Source organism: Elephas maximus, chromosome 2, assembly GCF_024166365.1.
Source record: "Elephas maximus indicus isolate mEleMax1 chromosome 2, mEleMax1 primary haplotype, whole genome shotgun sequence".
Taxonomy (NCBI): domain Eukaryota; kingdom Metazoa; phylum Chordata; class Mammalia; order Proboscidea; family Elephantidae; genus Elephas; species Elephas maximus.
In genome coordinates, this window is record NC_064820.1 from 228,811,039 (window position 1) to 228,831,764 (window position 20,726).

General features: G+C 42.3%; 1 protein-coding gene across 1 annotated transcript in view; it reads right to left on the reverse strand.

Annotated features, from left to right (window-relative positions):
• Positions 1 to 1,686: 1,686 nt before the first annotated feature.
• TSPEAR (thrombospondin type laminin G domain and EAR repeats) overlaps positions 1,687 to 20,726 on the reverse strand; it is a 93,305-nt gene continuing 74,265 nt past the window's right edge. The window contains exons 9-11 of the mRNA XM_049870963.1: positions 17,033 to 17,220; positions 15,295 to 15,396; positions 1,687 to 1,840 (exon numbers count right to left, since the gene is read on the reverse strand). Coding sequence (XP_049726920.1) covers positions 1,687 to 1,840; positions 15,295 to 15,396; positions 17,033 to 17,220 — 444 coding nt within the window. The remainder of the gene's footprint in view (positions 1,841 to 15,294; positions 15,397 to 17,032; positions 17,221 to 20,726) is intronic.

Genomic DNA, 20,726 nt, shown 5'->3' on the forward strand with positions numbered 1-20,726 from the left:
CCAGCTGCAGTGATTGGGTCATGCCCCAAGGACAACAGCCTGGGAACGGAAGGAATGGCCCCCATGGCCCAGTGAGGCTTCCCATGGTGGGGCCATGCTACCAGCTTGGGGCTTCTGACCTTACCCTGATGTATTTATGGGTCAACTGAAGCCCAGAAAAATGAAGCTCCCTTCAGAGAGAGGTGCACCCTTGTGGGGTTTAAGATCAACTTTGCCCAGAGAATTTTGTCTTTGTCCTGGTTGCTGAGAGAGAATCTCTAAACCCTTGGAATTTCCCAGTGATTGAAGTGTGTTTGTTGAGGCCTCTAGATCACATCATACTAATGAGGTGCCTCTTGGGTGGTGGCTGGCAGGCCAGAAAGACCCAGTATGTAATATCAGCCCATCCTGGTGGAGGGTGGCTGATTCTATCAATGATGTCTACATAATGAGGCCCTGATAAAGGCTCTGGACATTGAAGCTCCAGGGGTTTCCTGGTTGGTAGAAGACATTGGTGAACATGGGAGGGCAGTGTGTCCCTTTTTGGGATATGGAAGCTTGGTTTTGGGAACCCTCCCAGACCTTACCCTATGGGTCTCTTCATTTGTATCCTTTTTGCTATAATACAATTGTAGTTGCAAATACAGTGCTTTTCTGAGTTCTGTGAGAAAGTCTAGCAGATTATCAAATTGGAGGGAGTAGTGAGAGCCGGCAGGTTAATTGTGAGGGCGCTAGGAACCCCTGGCATGAGTGGTATCCTGAGGGGGTAGATGGAATCATCAAATCTGTAGCCAGCAGGTTAGAAGTGAGGGTATCATGGGAACTCCCAAGCTTGTGGCTGGTATCTGAGGTCTTGGGTCTACTTGGCAGTCTGGAGGGAATGCCCTTTAATGTGTGGGCTCTGGGTGGTCAGTGTCAGTGGAGGAAATGCATTTGAATTCGGACTGAATGGAGGTGATGGTAGGTTGCAGTTGGTCCTTACATTTGTTGTCAGAGAAGTGGAATCGACGCACTGGTTTCAAAGATGGGATTTGGTTTGCTCTTCACATCCTCATCTGCACTGTGGATGAGACAACGTAGGCTTCCCTGCAGTGACCATGTTTGAAGCCCCTGTCACGTGTTACTGAGAGTCCCCCCAAGAAACTCAGAAATCCAGCCAGGGTTTTGTAAACATGTTTATATAAATATGTTTTGGTATAGATAAGACACAATAAATAGTTGGTACTAAATATGTAAAACAGAGCAACAAAAACCTGTGGCAGAGTCTGGGTGTGTGTGGGAGGGGCAGGGCCATCAGCATGACCTCCTCCCCATTGATCCTGAGGTACAGTTCCATATAAACTTCTCCTTTAAGACATGGTGACTTCAACGGGGGCTCCTGCCCTTAGCCTGAGTCACCAACAAGCCAATGAGGGTCTGGCTGTGGCATCACTGGGGCTTGCGCTCCTGTACCAGGGAGCTCTTGAGGTGGAGGTGAGCCCCATGGGACAGGTGCTGTTGGAATCAGGCCAGCGGGGGCTGGGACCTGCCTGAACTGCCCCGGCCCATGGGGAGCGTCTCAGGCTGGGCAGGGGCACCGTGCATGGCCCCTACCTAGAGGTTCCCAGCCTTCTTGGGGAATCTGGGCAGGGAGGTATTGGTGCATGAGGTGGGGTCCTGCCCCATTCTTCTGCCCCACAACCCTTCCCCCGGCAGGCCTGCAACCCTTCACCATGTCCTCAGCCTCAGCACCCTGGACAGTGGCTCCTTGGCGCTGGAGTACATGAGGTAGGAGCCGGCTGTGGTGTTGAAGGCCTCCCAGTCTCTGCAGCCAAAGGTCGGGAGGCTGTGCACCGCCACAAAGCCTTCGTACCCCTGCCACCTGCAGAGAGAGACGCAGTCAGCCTGGGGTGGCCTTGGTCCAGCCGCTCTCACATGAATCCCACCCACCCAGCTCATTATTCCAGCCATCCTGAGATACTGTCCGTGTCTCTGTCTGCTCAAAAACACCTGCCTCTCCCACAGAGCCTGGAGTGGAGGTGCAACATATATCTTGAGTTACAGTTCTGGAGATGGACTAGAAAGAGCCTTCCTCTTTTGCAAAGAGAGAAACTGAGGTCCACAGGGGGAAACTGCCTTTCCAAGATCCCCCAGCTCCCTACTCTCCACCCAGGAACCTGCTCACAGCCCAGAGTGGGTTCCAGTGCACCCTCAAACATACAGAGCATGGCAACGGGGGCTGGCAGCTCCCACCAGTTTGACTGTAGAGACCACCACACCTCTCCCCACTGCTAGTTCACATACAGGCAGATGTCACTGCACGTGTACAGGTGCCCCCTAGTTTTAAATAAAAGAGTTCTTCTTTGCACGTGACCCTGCAGCTACCTTTTCCGTTCAACGCATAGGAGTTTTGTACCACCCAGACCTCCCCTACCTCATTGTGGACAATGAGCTTGTGTCTAACAGTGTACATATTTATAGACATGTGGTTACAATTTTCAGGGTGGAGTCCCCAGATTAAACGGCACACATAGTTTTAATTTTAATATTAAAGATGGACTGGAAAGGGCTAACAGAGCCAGGTCCCCCTTCTCCAGCGCTCAGCGTTTTTTGCCTTTAAAAAGTTTCCAAACTGGAGGGAGGGAAACATACCATTGGTTTACTTTGAGAACGAGCAACTTCTAATATGTTTATTGTCAGTTTTCATCTGAAAATTCCTGTCTGTATCCCTTACTCATTTTTCCAAAAAAAAAAAACCTTTTGCTAATTTGTAGGGTTTCCCTTTCTGTCATAGGTGTGGTAAATAGTTTGTCTTTTGATTTCAAATCAGATGTATTTTTTCCCATAAAATGTTTAAACTGAGGTAGTCAAATCTATTAACTTGTTTTCCAGCTTTAAGGAGACTCTCCTCCCCATACCCCACTTTCTTTGTGTAACTTTGAAGGTATACAAAGTTATCTTAGCTTCCCTCGGTTAATATTACTTGATAACGATGTATAATTATTTAAGATACAGCTGGATTCCAATTGTTTATATTTAAGATTTTTGCATTTATAATAGGAAATGAAATTGGTCTGTGATATCTTAGCTTTTCATCTGATTTTTAATGTAATTTTATTGTTATTGAGAATATACACAGCAAAACATACAGCAATTCAACAGTTTCAACACGTACCATTTAGTGACACTGATTACATTCTTCGAGTCGTTCAACCCTTCTCACCCTCCTTTTTTGAGTTGTTCCTCCTCATTAGCATAAATTCATTGCCCCTAAGGTTCCTGTCTAATCTTTGAGTTACTGCTGTCAATTTGATCCCATACAGATAGTTCTTAAAAGAGCATAATACTCAAGGCAGACATTTTTTACGAGTTAAGCTAAACTGTTGTTTGGGGTTAAGGAGATTTAAGGTGATACTTTTGGTTTAAGGTTTAAAGATTATCTCAGGGCAATAGTTTCAGGGGTTCATCCAACCTTCATGGCTCCAGTAAGTCTGGAGCCCATGACAATTTGAAAATCTGTTCTTCTTTTTCCCCATTTTGATCAGGATTCTTCTACGGAATCTTTGATTAAAATCTTCAGTAATGATAGCCGGGCGCCATCCAGTTTTACTGGTCTCATGGCAAAGGAGGCAGTTGTTCATGGGGGCAATTAGCCACACTTTCCATATCCTCTCCTAGTCATAACTTGCCTTTTCCTCTGTTGTTCCAGGAGAATAGAGACCAATTATTGTGCCTTGGATGGTCGCTTTCAATCTTTTAAGACCACAGACACTACACATCAAACTAGGAGGTAGAACACAGACACTAAACATGTTATTAGGCCAATTAACTGAGACGTTCCATGAAAACATAACACCAAACCTTCAGACCAAAAAACAAAATTCCCTGAGTTTTTGGTGGTATATAAGCAGTCTCGGCAGCCAGTCTTTCTTTTTTTTTTGGTCATTGATGTAAATACATCTATCACACAACTTTTGCCAATTCAACTTTTTAAAGGCGTACAAATTATTGACAGCAATGACAATAATCATCTGTGCAACCCTACCTTTAATCAATGCCATATTTCCATCACCGCTAATCCCCCTTTCTTCCTCCCACCTGCCCCTAGTAACCACTAATAAACTTTGGTCTCTATACATTTGCCTTTTGTCTTTTTCTGTAGGTGAGGTCATATAATATTTGTCCTTTTGTGATTGATTTATTTTGTTCAGCATAATGTCTTATACTGTAGCATGTATGAAGGCTTGGTTTCTTCTACTGACTGAGTAGCGTTCCACTATATGTGTGTACCCCATTTTTTATCTATTCATCTGTTGATGGGCATTTAGATTGTTTCCACCTTTTGGCTATTGTGAATTGTGCTGTAATGAACATTGGTGTACAAGTCTTGGTCTGGGTCTCTGCTTTCAAGTCTCTTGGGTATACACCTAGAAGTAGAATTGCTGGATCTATTTTTAGTTTTTTTTGTGGAACCACCACACTGTTTTCTACAACAACTGTACCCCTTTGCATTCCCACCAGCAAGGGTTCCAATTTCCCCACATCCTCTCCAACATTCGTTATTAAATTTTTTAAATCTTAGCCATCTCCCCTCTCCCCCCTCCCACCCCGTGTTTTTGTCAAGTTGATTCTGACTCATAGTGACCCTACAGGACAGGGTAGAACTGCTCCATAGGGTTTCCAAGGAGCGCCTGGTGGATTCGAACTGCCAACCTTTTGGTTAGCAGCCACAGCTCTTAACTACTACGCCACCAGGATTTCCTTAGCCATCCTAGTGGGAGTGAAATGGTATCTCCTTGCGGTTTTGACTTGCTTCTGTCTGATGTGTTTGGTGGCCATCTGAATGTCCTCTTTGGTGATATGTTTATTTCAGTCTTTTACCCATTTTATGATTGTGTTATTTGTCTTTTTGTTGTTAAGTTATGAAAGTTTTATATATATTTTGGTTATTAGATTCTTGTTGGATATATGGTTTCCAAAGATATCCTCCCAGTTGGTAGCTCATCTTTTTCACTTTTTTGGTAGTCTTTTGATGAACAGAAGTTTTTAATTTTTGTGAGGTTCCATTTATTTATTTTGTATTTTGATGTTTGTGCTTTTGTTATTATATTAGATAATCCATTGTTAAAAGCTGGGCCTGACAGTGTTGCCCCTGTTTTCCTTCTACAATGTTTATGGTTTTAGCTTGCACATTTAGGTCCTTAACCCATTTTGAATTTGTTTTTGTCTATGGTGTGAGGCATGGATCCTGTTTCATTTTTCTTCGTGTGGAAATCCAATTTTCCCAGCACCATTTATTGAAGAGGCTCTTATTTCCCCACTGAATGGACTTAGCATCCTTGTCAAAAAACCATTGACCATAGGTGTGTGGGTTTATTTCTGGACTCTCAATTCTATTCCATTGGTCTATGTGTCTATTGTTATACCGGTACAAGACTGTTTTGATTACTGTAGCTGTATAAAAAAATTTTTTTTTTGATTACAGTAGCTGTATAATATGTTTTAAAATCAAGAGGTGTGAAACTGTGAGTCCTCCTACTTCGTTCTTCTCTTCCAACATTGTTTTAGCTATTTGAGGCCTCTTGTCATTCCATACAAAGTTGGCTTTTCTGTTTCTGTAAAGAAGACTGTTGGAACTTTGATCAGGATTGCATTGAATCCGTAGATTTCTTTGGGTAGTATTGACGTCTTAACAATATTAAGTCTTTCAATCCAGGAACATGGAACCTCTTTCCATTTATTTAAGTATTCTTAAATCTCTTTCAGCAGTGTTTTATAGTTTTCATTGTATAAATCCTTGACATCCCTGGTTAGGTTTATTCCTAGGTATTTTATTATTTTAGGTGCTTTGATGTAAATGGAATTGTTTCCCTAATTTCCCTTTAAGATTTATCACTGATGATGTATAGAAACCCAACCGATTTTTGTTTGTGGACCTTGTAACTGTGCTAATTTACCCTATTAGCTCTAGAAGTTTTCTTGTGGACTCTGGGATTTTCTACATACAGACAGTCCCCAGGTTATGAACATCTGACTTACATACAACCTGTAGTTACAAACCAACCCCTTTAAAACCTATTATAATAAAAATTTGAGGTACGTACAATGTGACATACATCAAAAATATTATTATTATTACTGTATTATTATGTTAAAGATGTTTTGTATATCTGGGAGTGTTTCTTTAATGTTTTTTATATGTAGAAAGGTACACTATATACTAAGACAAACATTTGACTAATCGATGTTAGATATGAACTGTACTTAACTATTCTGACTTATCTACAAATTTGATTAAAGGCAGACTTAGGAATGGGATTTGTTTGTAGTCCAAGGACTACCAGTATAGGACCATATCATCTGTGAATAGAGATAATTTTACTTCTTCTTTTCCAATCTGGATACTTCTTATATTTTTTTCTTGTCTTATTGCTTTGTCTTTGTCTTCTAATATAACATTGAATAGAAGTGGTGAGAGTGGGCACTTTTGTCTTGTTCCCAATTTTAAGGGGAAAGTTGTGACTCTTTCTCCATTATGTATAATGTTGGCTCTTGACTTTTAAATATATGCCCTGAATCATATTGAGGAATTTCCCTTCTATTCCAATCTTCTTTAGGGTTTTCATCAAGAAAGGGTGTTGCACAATACAGGAGAGGTCAGCACAACTGGACTCAACCAAAAGCAAAGAAGTTTCCTGAATAAACTCAATGCTTCAAAGGCCAGCATAGCAGGGGCAGGGATTTGGGGACCATGGTTTCAGGGGACATCTAAGTCAATTGGCATAATAAAATCTATTAAGAAAACATTCTGCATCCCACCTTGCACAGTGGCATCTGGGGTCTTAAAGGCTAGCAAGCGGCCATCTAAGATGCATCAATTGGTCTCAACTCACCTGGACCAAAAGAGAATGAAGAACACCAAAGACACAAGGTAATTACTAGCCCAAGAGACAGAAAGGGCCACATAAACCAGAGACTACATCAGCCTTAGACCAGAAGAACTAGATGGTGCTGGCTACAAACGATGACTGCCCTGACAGGGAACACAACAGAGAACCCCGAGGGAGCAGGAGAGCAGTGGGATGCAGACCCCAAATTCTCATAAAAAGACCAGACTTAATGGTCTGACTGAGACTAGAAAGACCCCAGTGGTCACGGTCCCCAGACCTTCTGTTGGCCCAGGACAGGAACCATCCCCAAAGCCAACTCTTCAGGCAGGGATTGGACTTGATAACAGGTTGGAGAGGGATGCTGGTTAGAAGTGAGCTTCTTGGATCAGGTGGACACTTGAGACTATGTTGGCATCTCCTGCCTGGAGGGGAGATGAGAGGGTAGAGGGGGTTAGAAGCTGGGGAAATGGACATGAAAAGAGAGAGCGGAGGGAGGGAGCGGGATGTCTTATTAGGGGGAGAGCAATTGGGAGTATATTATTTTATTATTTTTTTTTTTTAGCAAGGTGTATATAAGTTTTTGTGTGAGAGACTGACTTGATTTGTAAACTTTCACTTAGAGTGCAATAAAAATTAAAAACAGAAAAGAAAAGAAAGGGTGTTGGATTTTATCAAATGCTTTTTCTGTGTCCATAGAGATGATCACATGGTTCTTTTCCTTTGTTCTATTGACGTGCTGTATTATGTTGATTGATTTTCTAATGTCAAACTACTCCTGCATTCCTGGAATAAATCCTACTTGGTCATGGTATATGACTCTTAAAATGCTGTTGGACTCTGTTCCCTAGCATTTTGTTGAGGATTTTTGCATTTATAATCCATGAGAAACATTGGCCTGTAATTTTCTTTTCTTGTTGTTGTTAGGTGCTGTTGAGTTGATTCTGACTCATAGGGATTTTATGTACAACAGAATGAAACACTGCCTGGTCCTGTGTCCTCCTCATGATCATTGTTATGGTTAAGCCCATTGTTGCAACCACTGTGTCAATCCATCTTATTGAGGGTCTTTCTCTTTTTTGAAAACCCTCTACCAAGCATGATGTCCTTCTCCAGAGATTGATCCCTCCTGAAAACATGTTCAAAGTATGTGAGACATAGTCTCGTCATCCTTACTTCCAAGGAGCATTCTGGTCACACTTCTTCCAAGACAGATTTGTTCATTCTTTTGGCAGTTAATGGTATATTCAACATTCTTCCCCAACACCACAATTCAAAGGCATCAACTCTTCTTTAGTTTTCCTGTTTCATTGTCCAGCTTTCACATGCATATGAGGTGGTTGAAACACCATGGCTTGGGTCAGGTACAGTTTAGTCTCCAAGGTGATATCATTGCTTTTCAACACTTTAAAGAGGTCTTTTGCAGGAGATTTGCCCAGTGCAATGCATCTTTTGATTTCCTGACTGCTGCTTCCATGAGTGTTGATTGAGGATTCAAGTAAAATGAAATCCTTGACAAATTCAGTCTTTTCTCCATTTATCATTATGTTGCTTATTGGTCCAGTTGTGAGGATTTTTGTTTTCTTCATGTTGAGGTGTAATCCACACTGAAGGCTGTGGTCTTTGATCTTCATCAGTTAGTTCTTCAAGTCCTCTCTACTTTCAGCAAGGAAGGTTGTGCCATCTGAAAAACACAGGTTGTTAATGAGTCTTCCTCCAATCCTGATGCCATGTTCTTCTTCCTGTAGTCCAGATTCTCAGATTATTTGCTCAGCATACAGATTGAATAAATTGGTGAAACTATACAACTGTTACACACACCTTTCCTGACTTTAAACCATGCAGCAGCCACTTGTTCTGTTTGAATGATTGCCTCTTGATCTATGTACAGGTTCCTCATGAGCATGATTAAGTGATCTGGAATTCCCATTCTTTGCAATGTTATCCATAATTTGTTATGATCCACACAGTCAAATGTCTTCACCTAGTCAATAAAACACAGGTAAACATCTTTCTGGTGTTCTCTGCTTTCAGCCAAGATCCATCTGACATCAGCAATGACATCCCTGGTTCTATGTCCTTTTCTGAATTTGGCTTTAGTTTACTGCAGTTCCTTGTTGACATGCTGCTACAGCTGCTTTTGAATGATCTTCAGCAAAATTTTACTTTCGTGTAATATTAATGACATTTTCCGATAATTTCCACATTCAGTTGGATCACTTTTCTTAGAAATGGGCATAAATATGGATCTCATCCAGTAGGTTGGCCAGGTAGCCGTCTTCCAAATTTCTTGGCATAGACGAGTGAGCACTCCCAGTGCTACATCCTTTGTTGAAACATCTCAGTTGGTATTCTGCAATTCCTGGTGCCTTGTTTTTCATCAATGCCTTCAGTGCAGTTTGGACTTCTTCCTTCAGTATTATCCATTCTTGATCATGTGCTACCTCCTGAAATGGTTGAACATCAATCAACTCTTTTTGGTATAGTGACTCTGTGTATTCCTTCCATCTTCTTTTGATGCTTCCTGCATCATTTAATACTTTGCCCGTAGAATCCTTCAATATTGCAACTCGAGGCTTGAATTTTTTCTTCAGTTCTTTCAGCTTGAGAGTGTCCTTCCCTTTTGGTTTTCTATTTCTAGGTCATTGCACGTGTCATTATCATACTTTACTTTGTCTTCTCAAGCCACCTTTTGAAATCTTCTGTTTAGCTCTTTGACTTCATCGTTTCTTCCTTTTGCTTTAGCTACTCAATGTTGAAAAGCAAGTTTCAGAGTCTCTTTTGACATCCATTTTGATCTATTCTTTCCTTCCTGATTTTTAATGACCTCTTGCTTTCTTCACGTATGATGTCCTTCCACAACTCGTCTGGTCTTTGGTCATTAGTGTTCAACAAATCAAATCTATTCTTGAGATGGTCTCTAAATTCAGGTGGGAATATATTCAAGGTTGTACTTTGGCTCTTGTGAACTTGTTCTAATTTTCTTCAGTTTCAACTTGAACTTGCATATGAGCAATTAATGGGCTGTTCTGCTGTTGGCCTCTGGCTTTGCTCTGACTGATGATATTGAGCTTTTCAGTCATCTCTTTCCACAGACATAGTTAATTTGATTCCTGTGTATTCCATCTGGTGAGGTCCACGTGTACAGTCAGCATTATATTGATGAAAAAGGTATTTGCAATGAAGAAGTCATTGATCTGGCAAAATTCTATCACGTGTACTATACATAGAAAACCCAAAAGACTCCACAAGAAAACTACTGAAACTAATAGATTCGACAGAGTAAGAGGATACAAGAAAAACATTCAAAAATCAGTTGGATTCCTATACACCAATAAAGAGAATGATGAAAAGGAAATCAGGAAAACAATACCATAAAAAAAAAATTTTATTATAGCCCCTAAAAATTAAAATATTTAGGAATAAGTCTAACCAGGGATGTAAAAGATCTATACAAAAAAACTACAAAATACTACTGCAAGAAACCAAAAGAGATCTACCTAAATGGAAAAACATACCATGCTCATGGATAAGTAGACTGAAGGTTGTGAAAATGACAATTCTACCCAAAGCAATTTACAAATACAATGCAATCCCAATCTAAATACTAACAACATTCTTTAAAGAGATGGAAAAACTAATCATTGACTTTATATGAAAAGGGTAGAAGCCCCAGATAAGGAAAACTCTATTTAAGAAGAAGAATAAAGTAGGAGGACTTGCACTACTTGACCTCAGAACCTATTATACAGCTACAGTAGTCAAAACAGGCTGGCACTGGTACAATGACAGATACATTGACCAATGGAACAGAATTGAGAGCCCAGATGTAATTTCATCCACCTATGGTCACCTGATCTTCAACAAGGGCCCAAAGTCCATCAAATGGGGAAAAGACAGTCTTTTTAACAAACAGTGCTGGCAAAACTGGATGTACATTTGCAAAAAAATGATACAGGACCCATATCTCACACCACACACAAAAAAGTAATTCAAAATGGATCAAAGACCTTAATATAAAGCCAAAAAGTATAAAGTTCATAGAAGAAAAAATAGGACCGAAGCTAGAGGCCCTAATACATGGTATTAACAGGATACAAACTATAACCATAATCAACAACACAAAAACTCCAGAAGATAAGCTAGATAACTGGGATCTTCTAAAAATTAAACACTTATGCTCATCAAAAGACTTCACCAAAAGAGTAAAAAGAGAACCTACAGAGTGGGAAAATATTTTTGGTTATTACAAATCAGAAAAAGGTCTAATCTCTAAAATCTATAGGAAAAACCAACACCTCTACAACAAAAAGACAAAAAATCCAATTAAAAAACAGGCAAAGGAAATGAACAGACACTTTACCAAAGAAGACATTAAAGTAGCTAATAGACACATGAAGAAATGCTCTCGATCACTAGCCATTAGAGAAATACAAATGAAAACCACAAGGAGATACAATCTCACCCCAGCACTACTGGCACGAATCAAAAACAAAAACAAAAAAACAGAAAATAACAAATGTTGGAGAGGCTGCGGGGAGATTGGAACTTATGGCCACTGGTAGGAATGCAAAATGATACAACAATTTTGGAAAAAGGATATGGCACTTCCTTAGAAAGCTAGAAATAGAAACACCAAAGGATCCAGCAATCTCACTCCTAGGAATATATCCCAGAGAAATTAGAGCCGTCACACAAATAGATATATGCACACCCATATTCATTGCAGCATTGTTCACAATAGCAAAAAGATGGAAACAGCCTAGGTGTCTATCAACAGATGAATGGAGAAACAAACTATGGTACATACACACAATGGAGTATTATGAAATGATAAAGAACAATGATGAATCTTTGAAGCATCTCCTTACATGGATGAATCTGGAGGTCATTATGCTGAGTGAAATAAGTCAATCGCAAACGGACAAATATTGTACAATTGTAACAATTTATGAAAAGGTTTACACACAAAAAGAAAAAAATCTTTGATGGTTACGAGGGAGGGGACAATAGATAAGTGGAATTTTGGTGAAGGGTAAGACAGTACATGATACTGGGGAAGCCAGCACAACTTGTCCAAGGCAAGGTCATGAAAGCTCCACAGACATATCCAAACTCCCTGAGGGACCAAATTGCTGGGCTGAGGGCTGTCTGGACTATGGTCTCAGGGAACATCTAGCTCAATTGGCATAATACAGTTTATAAAGAAAATGTTCTACATTCTACTTTGGTCAATAGCATCTGGGGTCTTAAAAGCCTGTGAGTGGCCATCTAAGACACTCCACTGGTCTCACCCCCTCGGGAGAAAGGAATACTAAATAAAATTAAAGATACAAGGGAAAGATTAGTCCAAAAGGACTAATGGACCACAACTACCACGGCCTCCACCAGACCGATTCCAGTACAACTAGATGCTGCCTGGCTACCACCATTGACTGCTCTGACAGGAATCACAGTAGAGGGTCCTGGACAGAGCTGGAGAAAACATAGAACAAAATTCTAACTCACAGAAAAAGACCAGACTTACTGGCCTGACAGAGACTGGAGAAATCCCATGAGTATGGTCCCTGGACACCCTTTTAAATCAGTGCATAAATTTGAGTAATAGTTGTTTTAACTGGTCTTCCTTGTAGGCATACGGATATTATCCAATCACTGACAGCGTCGTACTTCAGCATAGATCTTGAAATGTTCTTTTTGAGGATGAATGCAACACCATTCCTCTTCGAGTTGTCATTCCTGGCACAGTAGACCATATGATTGCCTGATTCAAAATGGCCAATACCAGTCCATTTCAGCTCACTCATGCCTAGGTTATTGATGTTTATGCATTCCACTTAATTTCCGACAATTTCACATTTTCCTAGATTCATGCTTCGTACATTCCAGGTTCTGATTATTAGTGTATATTTACAGCTGTTTCTTCTCATCTTGAGTCATGCCACATCAGCAAATGAAAGTCCCAAAATCTTGACTCCATCCATGTCATTAAGGTCAATTCTACTTTGAGGAGGTAGCTCTTCTCCAGTTGTATTCTGAGTGTCTTCCAACCTGGGGGGCTCATCTTCCAGCACTATATCAGACAATGTTCTGCTGCTATTCATAAGGTTTTCACCTGCTAATTATTTTCAGAAGTAGACCACTGGGTCATTCTTCCTAGTCTGTCTTAGTCTGGAAGCTCAGCTGAAACCTCACCATCACGTGTGACCCTGCTGGTATCTGAATACCGGTGGCATAGCTTCCAGCATCACAGTAACATGCAAGCCCCCACAGTATGACAAATTGACAGATGCATGGGGGTCTTTTCTGGTAGTGTCTCTGTTTTTGGTATTAGGGTTATGTTTGCTTTATAGAATGAATTAGGGAGTAGTTCCTCCTTCTCTTTCTTTTGGAAGAGTTTAAACATTATTGATGTGCATTCTCCTCTACGTGTTTGGTAGAATTCCCCAGTGAAGCCATCTATCCAGGACATTTTTTTGTTGGGAGATTTTTGATCACTGATTTCACCTCTTCACTTTTTATGGGTCTGTGGAGACTTTCTATTTCCTCCTGAGTCAGTTTGGGTAGGTTGTGTGCTTCTAAGAATTTGCCCATTTCATCTAGGTTATCCAGTGTGTTGCTGTTGTTCATAATATTCTGTCATAATTCTCTTTGTTTTTATTGAGTCAGTTGTAATGTCCCCTCTTTCATTTTTCATTTTGGTTATTTGCATCTTTTCTTTGTTAATCTAATTTTAGGTTTGTAAATTTCACTGATCTTTTCAAAGAACCAACTTCTGGTTTTATCGATTCTCTCTATTGTTTTTTCATCTAATATTTTTTATGTTTAATTTTTTACATTTTGATTTTTAACCCATATAAAATTTGTTTTTGCATACTATATGAAATAGGGGCATAGCTTTGTTTTCTTCCAGATGGACATCAAATTATATAAAACTGTTCTGTTAAGTAGTGTGTCCTTTTCTCATTGAATTGAAATACAATCTTTACCACATTAAGTGATCATAAATGGTTGGATCTACTCTTGGCTCTATTCTATGGCATCTATGCATTTGTTGATTTTTGTTTATTCTTTATTTTCAAAAGTTTCTTGGTCCTCTTTGAGAATTTAGTCTTCCACATAAGTTTTAAAAGTACTCTGTCATATTGAAAACTCTAAAGCTATAAATGGAGAGTCTAAAAAAAACGATGACTATGAATAAACCAATAGTTGCAGAAGAAATTGGAACAGTTGTTAAAGAGACCTTATTAAAAAGGTACCAGGCCTAAGTGGTTCTACAACTGAATTTAATCCAACCTTCAAAGAAAATAGATAAATTCAAGCTATTCTATCTCATAGGCATGGCTGGAAAACTCTGTGACGTGTATTTATTAGCTTAGCCTTCATATCAAATTGGATCAAGTCTCCAAAACAAAACCACAGAACAATTTCGTTTCCTATTATAGATGCAAAATTCTTAAACTAAACATAAACCATTGGAATCCAGCGGCATATTAAATAATTATACAGCATCAACAAGTGGCACGAGTCCCAGGAACGTAGGGAAGCTCTCGTTATGAATCCTGTATCAACAGATAGAAGGAGACTCACAGACTCACTCCATGTACTAGCAAACGCCCAACGGAAACCAATTAGATGTGACACAGATACAATGTCCATAAAAAGCCGAGGGCAACATTGTATTAAACAGTGCCAGACTCAACCTGTTCTCATTAAAATCAGAGAGGGCAAGCCTGACAGTCATCACCACTACTACTGAAGACCGTTCTGGAATTTCTAGCTAAGAGAATTAAGTAAGCAGGAAAAAGATTAGACACAAAGAGGCAAAATTGCCTTTATTCACAGATATAATTATATTCCTAGAAATCCCTTGAGATTTTTCTTAAGAAAAAAAAAAAACCACTATCGTAATTAATAAGATAATTTGGTAGGTGGTACGACTCAAAAATGAATCATTGACATAAGCAACTGGAAGTAGAAATTTTTAAAAATCCCATTCATTATACTCAAATTCTTAAAAGATGCCTGGAAAGTAAATTTAATAAGCATGACATAGTACTTTTATGAGGTGGCTGTAAGATTTTATTGGAGGACATAAGCGGCGAGACATGCCATTATCCTGGAAGGGGACATTTAACAGGGTAAAATACCAGTGGCTCTCAGATTGATTCACCTGTATGCTGCAACTTCAGGTAGAGTCAAGAGCTTTACGAATCAGTGTGATCTGTGGGTCACCTGGATAAAAGCAGGACAGTGGCGCAGACTTGATCTCCACGCAGGTGCACGCTGCACCAGGTGATTTATAGGCTGGATGAAGCCTTGGCAAACATTACTTAGGCCAACAACCTGTGACTCACTCTGAGCCCCGGGTTACCTGCAAGGCCAGGTGAGGCCACCCAGAGGTGAGCCAAGGTGGTAGGAAGGGTACTGTTTTTGGGCAGCTCTTTACCTGTAGATAATACTGTTTACCGAGAAGGTGTTTCCATCAAAGGAGTTGGCAACCACGAGGAAATAATCTTCTCCCACAGAGAAGAACTCCCAATCCAGGGCACTGCAGAGACAAGCCAGCGGATATCAGGGCCTGGGAGTCACAGATGGTCCAGAGAATGACAGGGGGAGAATAGGGAGGGATGTGACTCGAAGCCAATTCTTCTAATAGCGGGTGAGGGGGCAGGGCCCAAAGTGGAGGAGTGATTTTCTAACCAAAACAACAAAGGACCCAAACCAGTTGCTGTCAAGTTGAAGGCAACTCGTGGCGACCCCATGTGTGTCAGAGTAGAACTGCGCTCCACAGGGTCTTCAATGGCTGCTTTTTCAAAAGTAGATTGGCAGGCCTTTCTTTCAAGGCACGTGTGGGTGGACTCAAACTTCCAACCTTTCGGCTAGCAATTGAACACATTAATTGTTTGCATCACCCAGGGACTAGGTCTACTCTAGGGGGGAAGTAAATTAATTGTTTACTTTTAAGAGGCCCAAGTAATCAGAGGTAGGTCCCAAGTTCATAGGCACCCCACATGTGCTGCAGCCCGCTCTGGAGGCAGCTGCTTGAGGAGGCCAGCTGTGATATCACCCAGCTTATGCCTGGCTCCTTGCCCCAACAGCCATTCCGAAGCCCATGAAGGTCTGTGGACACATGAGCCTCTGCTACACTGGGACACCCTGCTTCTTGTTGAAAACCGTAGGCTACATTGTCTTAGACACCAGTCCCTCCTGGATATGCTAAGGGTGGGTCTGTCCTCAGAGACAGCTAGGTTCTGAGGGGTGGACAAGGGGCCTCCTGGAAGCAGTCCCCAGCACCCTGCCCTCTGAGAATGTCCCAGATCCTAACCCTGCCTCACACCTCTCTGATTACCACAGGCCCTGCCTCCACTTTACAGATGAGGAAACTGAGGTCCCAGACACACAGCAAGCCAGAGTCAGGCTGGTGCCAAAGGCCAGGCCACTGCCCCTGCATCTGGCAGCCTCAGGAGCCTGAGCAGAGGGGTCACACTCTCTTGTTGAGACTCATCTCCAGGTTGTGAGGAAACAAGAGGGCCAACCTAGAGCAGGGGCTCAGGCAGGACCCTAGGGAGTGTGAGGGTCCACAGAGGTGTTCTAGGACATGCAGGGGCAGGGAGAGGAGCCACCTGGGCTCCTCACTCCTTCCCCCATTTGCAGGACCATATCTGGGGCCGCATCCCACAATAGGGTATTGACCTGGCCCCAAAGGGGTGACCGGGACCACACGTATTGAGGCATATGTAGCACACTGAGCCGGTCACCGTAAGCCAGGCAGTGAGGTTCAGCCATGGCACTGGGTCATCTGTGAGGTTCTTGCAATCATAACTGAGTTCTCAATCCATCGCCAGAGGGAAAGAAGCAAATGGAAACATTTTACTGTGTAGACAGTGTAAGTTACCATTTGACTACACCATGACTCACAGAAGTTTAACGCAGTTAAATGTTGAAATTGATTTAACTTAATAGAAATAAGACATCTAACTCTGACTTCCTGTTTTGCCTCCAAAGCAACATTCCCGGTAATTTTTTAATTAAAGTCTATTATTCTTCAGAACCATACCACTTGAAGGCAATAAGAGCAAAGATTATAAATATAAGCCATGACCTCACTCAACTGCCCCTGGAGAGAAGGCTGTCTGACACTAGGCAAAATTCAAAGCCACCATTCGCCCTCCCTTCAGGTGTACCTGCAGGTAGGAATATCCTGGAACTTGACGAAAATCTGTGCAGTGACATTCAGCTCGTAGATGACCGAGTTGATGATATAGGAGTCGTTTTGTACTTGCATTTCAACATCATAGCTGTGACTGTTGGCGACAGCCAGAAAGATCCTCTCTCCGATGTGGAACACCTCCCAGTCTGCGGCCCCAAATGTCTAGGACGAATGCAAATTGATGCAAAGGTGACAGGTGAGTAGAGATTCTGTAAGACATTTACGGTGCTACTGCATGACTAAATACACGGGGCTCGAGCGCCCCTGCACTCCAGCACCCTGTGTGGTGTCCGACATGTGACTTGCCCCCATCCAGCTTTGCTCAGGTTCCCAGCCTCATCGACCGCCACTCCCCTTTGTGACTGTAAATGCCAGCATGCACAAGTATCTGAGGAGATGACATCTGTAAAGTGCGTATTAGCCACCTGTGCTTCCCATCCCACATGCCCAAGTGCTGCCCATCCTGCAATGTCCGGCTGGTACAACACCTCCTCCAGGGAGCCCTCCCTGATTCCTCCAGCCCTGGCTCTGAACTCTGAAGCAAAGTTTATGTACCGCTTGTGTCTCCTACTACCGGTTGTCCTAGAACTTGGGGATTTGCCTGAGGATTTCCTTTGTATCTCTCGACGCGCTCCCCCACCCCCATAAAACCACACACACACACACACACACTCACACACACAAAGTCTTGGATACAAGGTTGGTTTAAAATTTGAAAATCAACATAAATGGAGGAGAAATAATACAATTATCTCAATGGATAAAGAAAAATAATATTTACTGTATTATTTATGTTATAATAAATTTTATAATTATTAATAATTCTTAACTGTTATGGCAAGGACTCTGGGTGACGCGAACAGTTAACATGCTCCGCTACTAACTGAAAGGCTAAGGTCTGAGTCCACCCAGAGTGCCTCATAAGAGAGGGCTGGCAATTTATTCCCGAAAAATCAGCCATTGAAAACCCTGTGGAGCACAGTTCTACTCTGACAGACACGAGGTCGCCAGGAGTCAGAACTGACTTGATAACAACTGCCCCCCCCCCAATTTATTGTTATCAATAGCGAATACTAAAAAAGCACTTGTCAGATTTAACACCCATTCAGGATGAAAATTCTCAGCTAACTAGGAATAGAAAGGGACTTCCTAAGCCCATGTGCAGATAACATCACGCTTAGTGGTGAAATATTGAACAGCTTTTCCTTCTATTCAACATGTACTGGGGATTTTAGCCAGTGAAATAATTCAAGAAGAAGAAATTAAAGGCACGAACATTGGAAAGGAAGAATTAAAATTGTCTTTATGCATAGATGGTAGTTCAGTGGAGAAAGGGTTATCTTCTCAACCAATGTATGGGAAAAACACAATAGACATGCAGAAAAATGGACCTAAATCATAAAACTAAAGCTACAAAGCTTCTAGAAGAAAATGTAGGGACTCTCTTCACACCCTTGGGGTAGGCAAAGATTTCTTAGGTAGGTGGAACACAAAAGGCACAAAATATAAAAGGAAAAATGGATAAATGAGATTGAATCAAATTTTAAAATCCCGTTCATCAAAAAACGCCACTAGAAAATGAATAGGCACCACATATTGGGAGCAAATATTGACAAAAGACTGGTATCCAGAATAAAGAAAGAACTCCCACAAATCAACAATGAAAAGGCAAAAACCCAATAAAAACATGGACAAAATACTTGAATAGACATCTCTCCTTCAAAACAATGAAAAAGAAAGCCAATAAACACACAGAGAAGCGCTCAGTCTTACTAGACATCTGGAACCCAAACCAAACCCATGGCCACTGAGCCGATTCCAGCTCCTAGCGAACCCACAGGGTTCCCAAGGCTGTAAACCTGTGTGGAAGCAGACTGCCTCATCTCTCTCCCTCAGGGCCACTGGTGCTTGTGAACCTCCAAACTTTTGGTGCCACCATGGCTCCTTCCTAGACACCAGGGAACAGCAGTTTAACAACCATCCTCAGAGATCACTTCGCACTCAATGTCTAAAATTAAAAATACTGAGAAGACCAGGTGATTAGAATATAGAGTGACTGGAACCCTGATGCATTGTTTGGGGGAGTGTAGAAAATGAGATAAGCATTTTGAAAAACTATGGGGTAATTTCTTCAAAAGTTAAGCATACTAACATATTCCTATTTTATGACTCAGAATTCTACTCCTAGGTGTTTACCCTCCAAAAATAAAAACACATCTCCACAAAAGCCTTGTATGAGAATTTACTTAGTAGGTTTATTCATCATAGCCAAAAGTCTGGAACCGCCCAGGTGTCCATCAAATGGGTAAACAAACTGTAACATATTCAGAATACAAGAGAATACTACTCAGCAATTAAAAGAAACAAAAGGTGTGTATTCAACAATATAAAACACAAACTGTATGATTCCGACGATTAGAAGTGTCCTAATAGGGAAAACTATGACATAGTCAGCCATCAGAACTGGGGTTACCTGGGGGTAGGGAGAGGGAGCCTTTGACTGCAAAGGAGCATGAGCACGTTTTTGGAAGTGAGGAAAACAATCTATATAATCCCATTAATAACGGCATTAAAAATACTCCGGAATAGGGGGCGGGGCCAAGATGGCAGACTAGGTGGACGCTACCGCGGATGCCTCTTGCAACAAAGACTCGGAAAAACAAGTGAATCGATCACATACATAACAATCTACGAACTCTGAACAACAAACACAGACTTAGAGACGGAGAACAAACAAATATGGGCAGACAGCGATCGTTTTCAGAACCAGGAGCCAGCGTACAAGGCAGGTGACCTTTAGAGCCCGATCTGGGGCAGAGCCCAGGGGGGCAGACGGCACAGACAAGGGGCCCAGGCCTACCCCTCGAACTCATCCCGGGAGAGAGCCTAGCCAGTTGGCGCGGGCGGCGTAGCGGCGCAGCCAGTGGGAGAAGCACCCGGGAGGCAGTGACTGATCTTGGAGCGGGGAGAGCAGCGTCCCAGCCAGGGAGCCGTCCCGCCGGGAGTTTGGCGGGAAGCGGGCATGGCACGAGCGTGGGGATCAGCTATATTTCCCTAAAGCAACCCCGGGGCGGGGCCCTCACGTTCATGCGGGGGACGCCCACCCAGTTCGCGCGTGTGGTGCGGCGCACCGGAGGGAGAAGTCCCCGGGAGGAAGTGACTGGTCTCGGAGCGGGGAAAGCAGTGTCCCAGCTGGGGAGCCGTCCCGCTGGGATTTGGGCGGACACGGGCGGAGTGCGAGCCTGTTCCCCTGAATAGACCCGGGGGGGCGGGCCCAGCTTTTCGTGAGGGCGACGCCCACCCAGTTCGCGCGAGCGGTGCAGCGCACCGGAGGGAGAAGTCCCCGGGAGGAAGTGACTGGTCTCGGAGCGGGGAGAGCAGCGTCCCAGCCAGGGAGCCATCCCGCCGGGATTTTGGCGGACGTGGGCGGAGCGTGAACGCGGGGATCAGCTCTATATTGTGAGGTGCTACACTCCTAGCTCACTGATCCCTCCCCCACCCTCCCCAGGTGGCTCCATTAACATCCGAATACCCTGAGCCAGAGGGAGAATTCAGATAGGGATCTGACTGCATTTTTTTTTAGCTGATTACCTGGAAAAACTGGTTTCCCAGTGATGGCTCGGAGACAGCAGTCCATATCAAACCACATAAAGAAACAGACCATGACA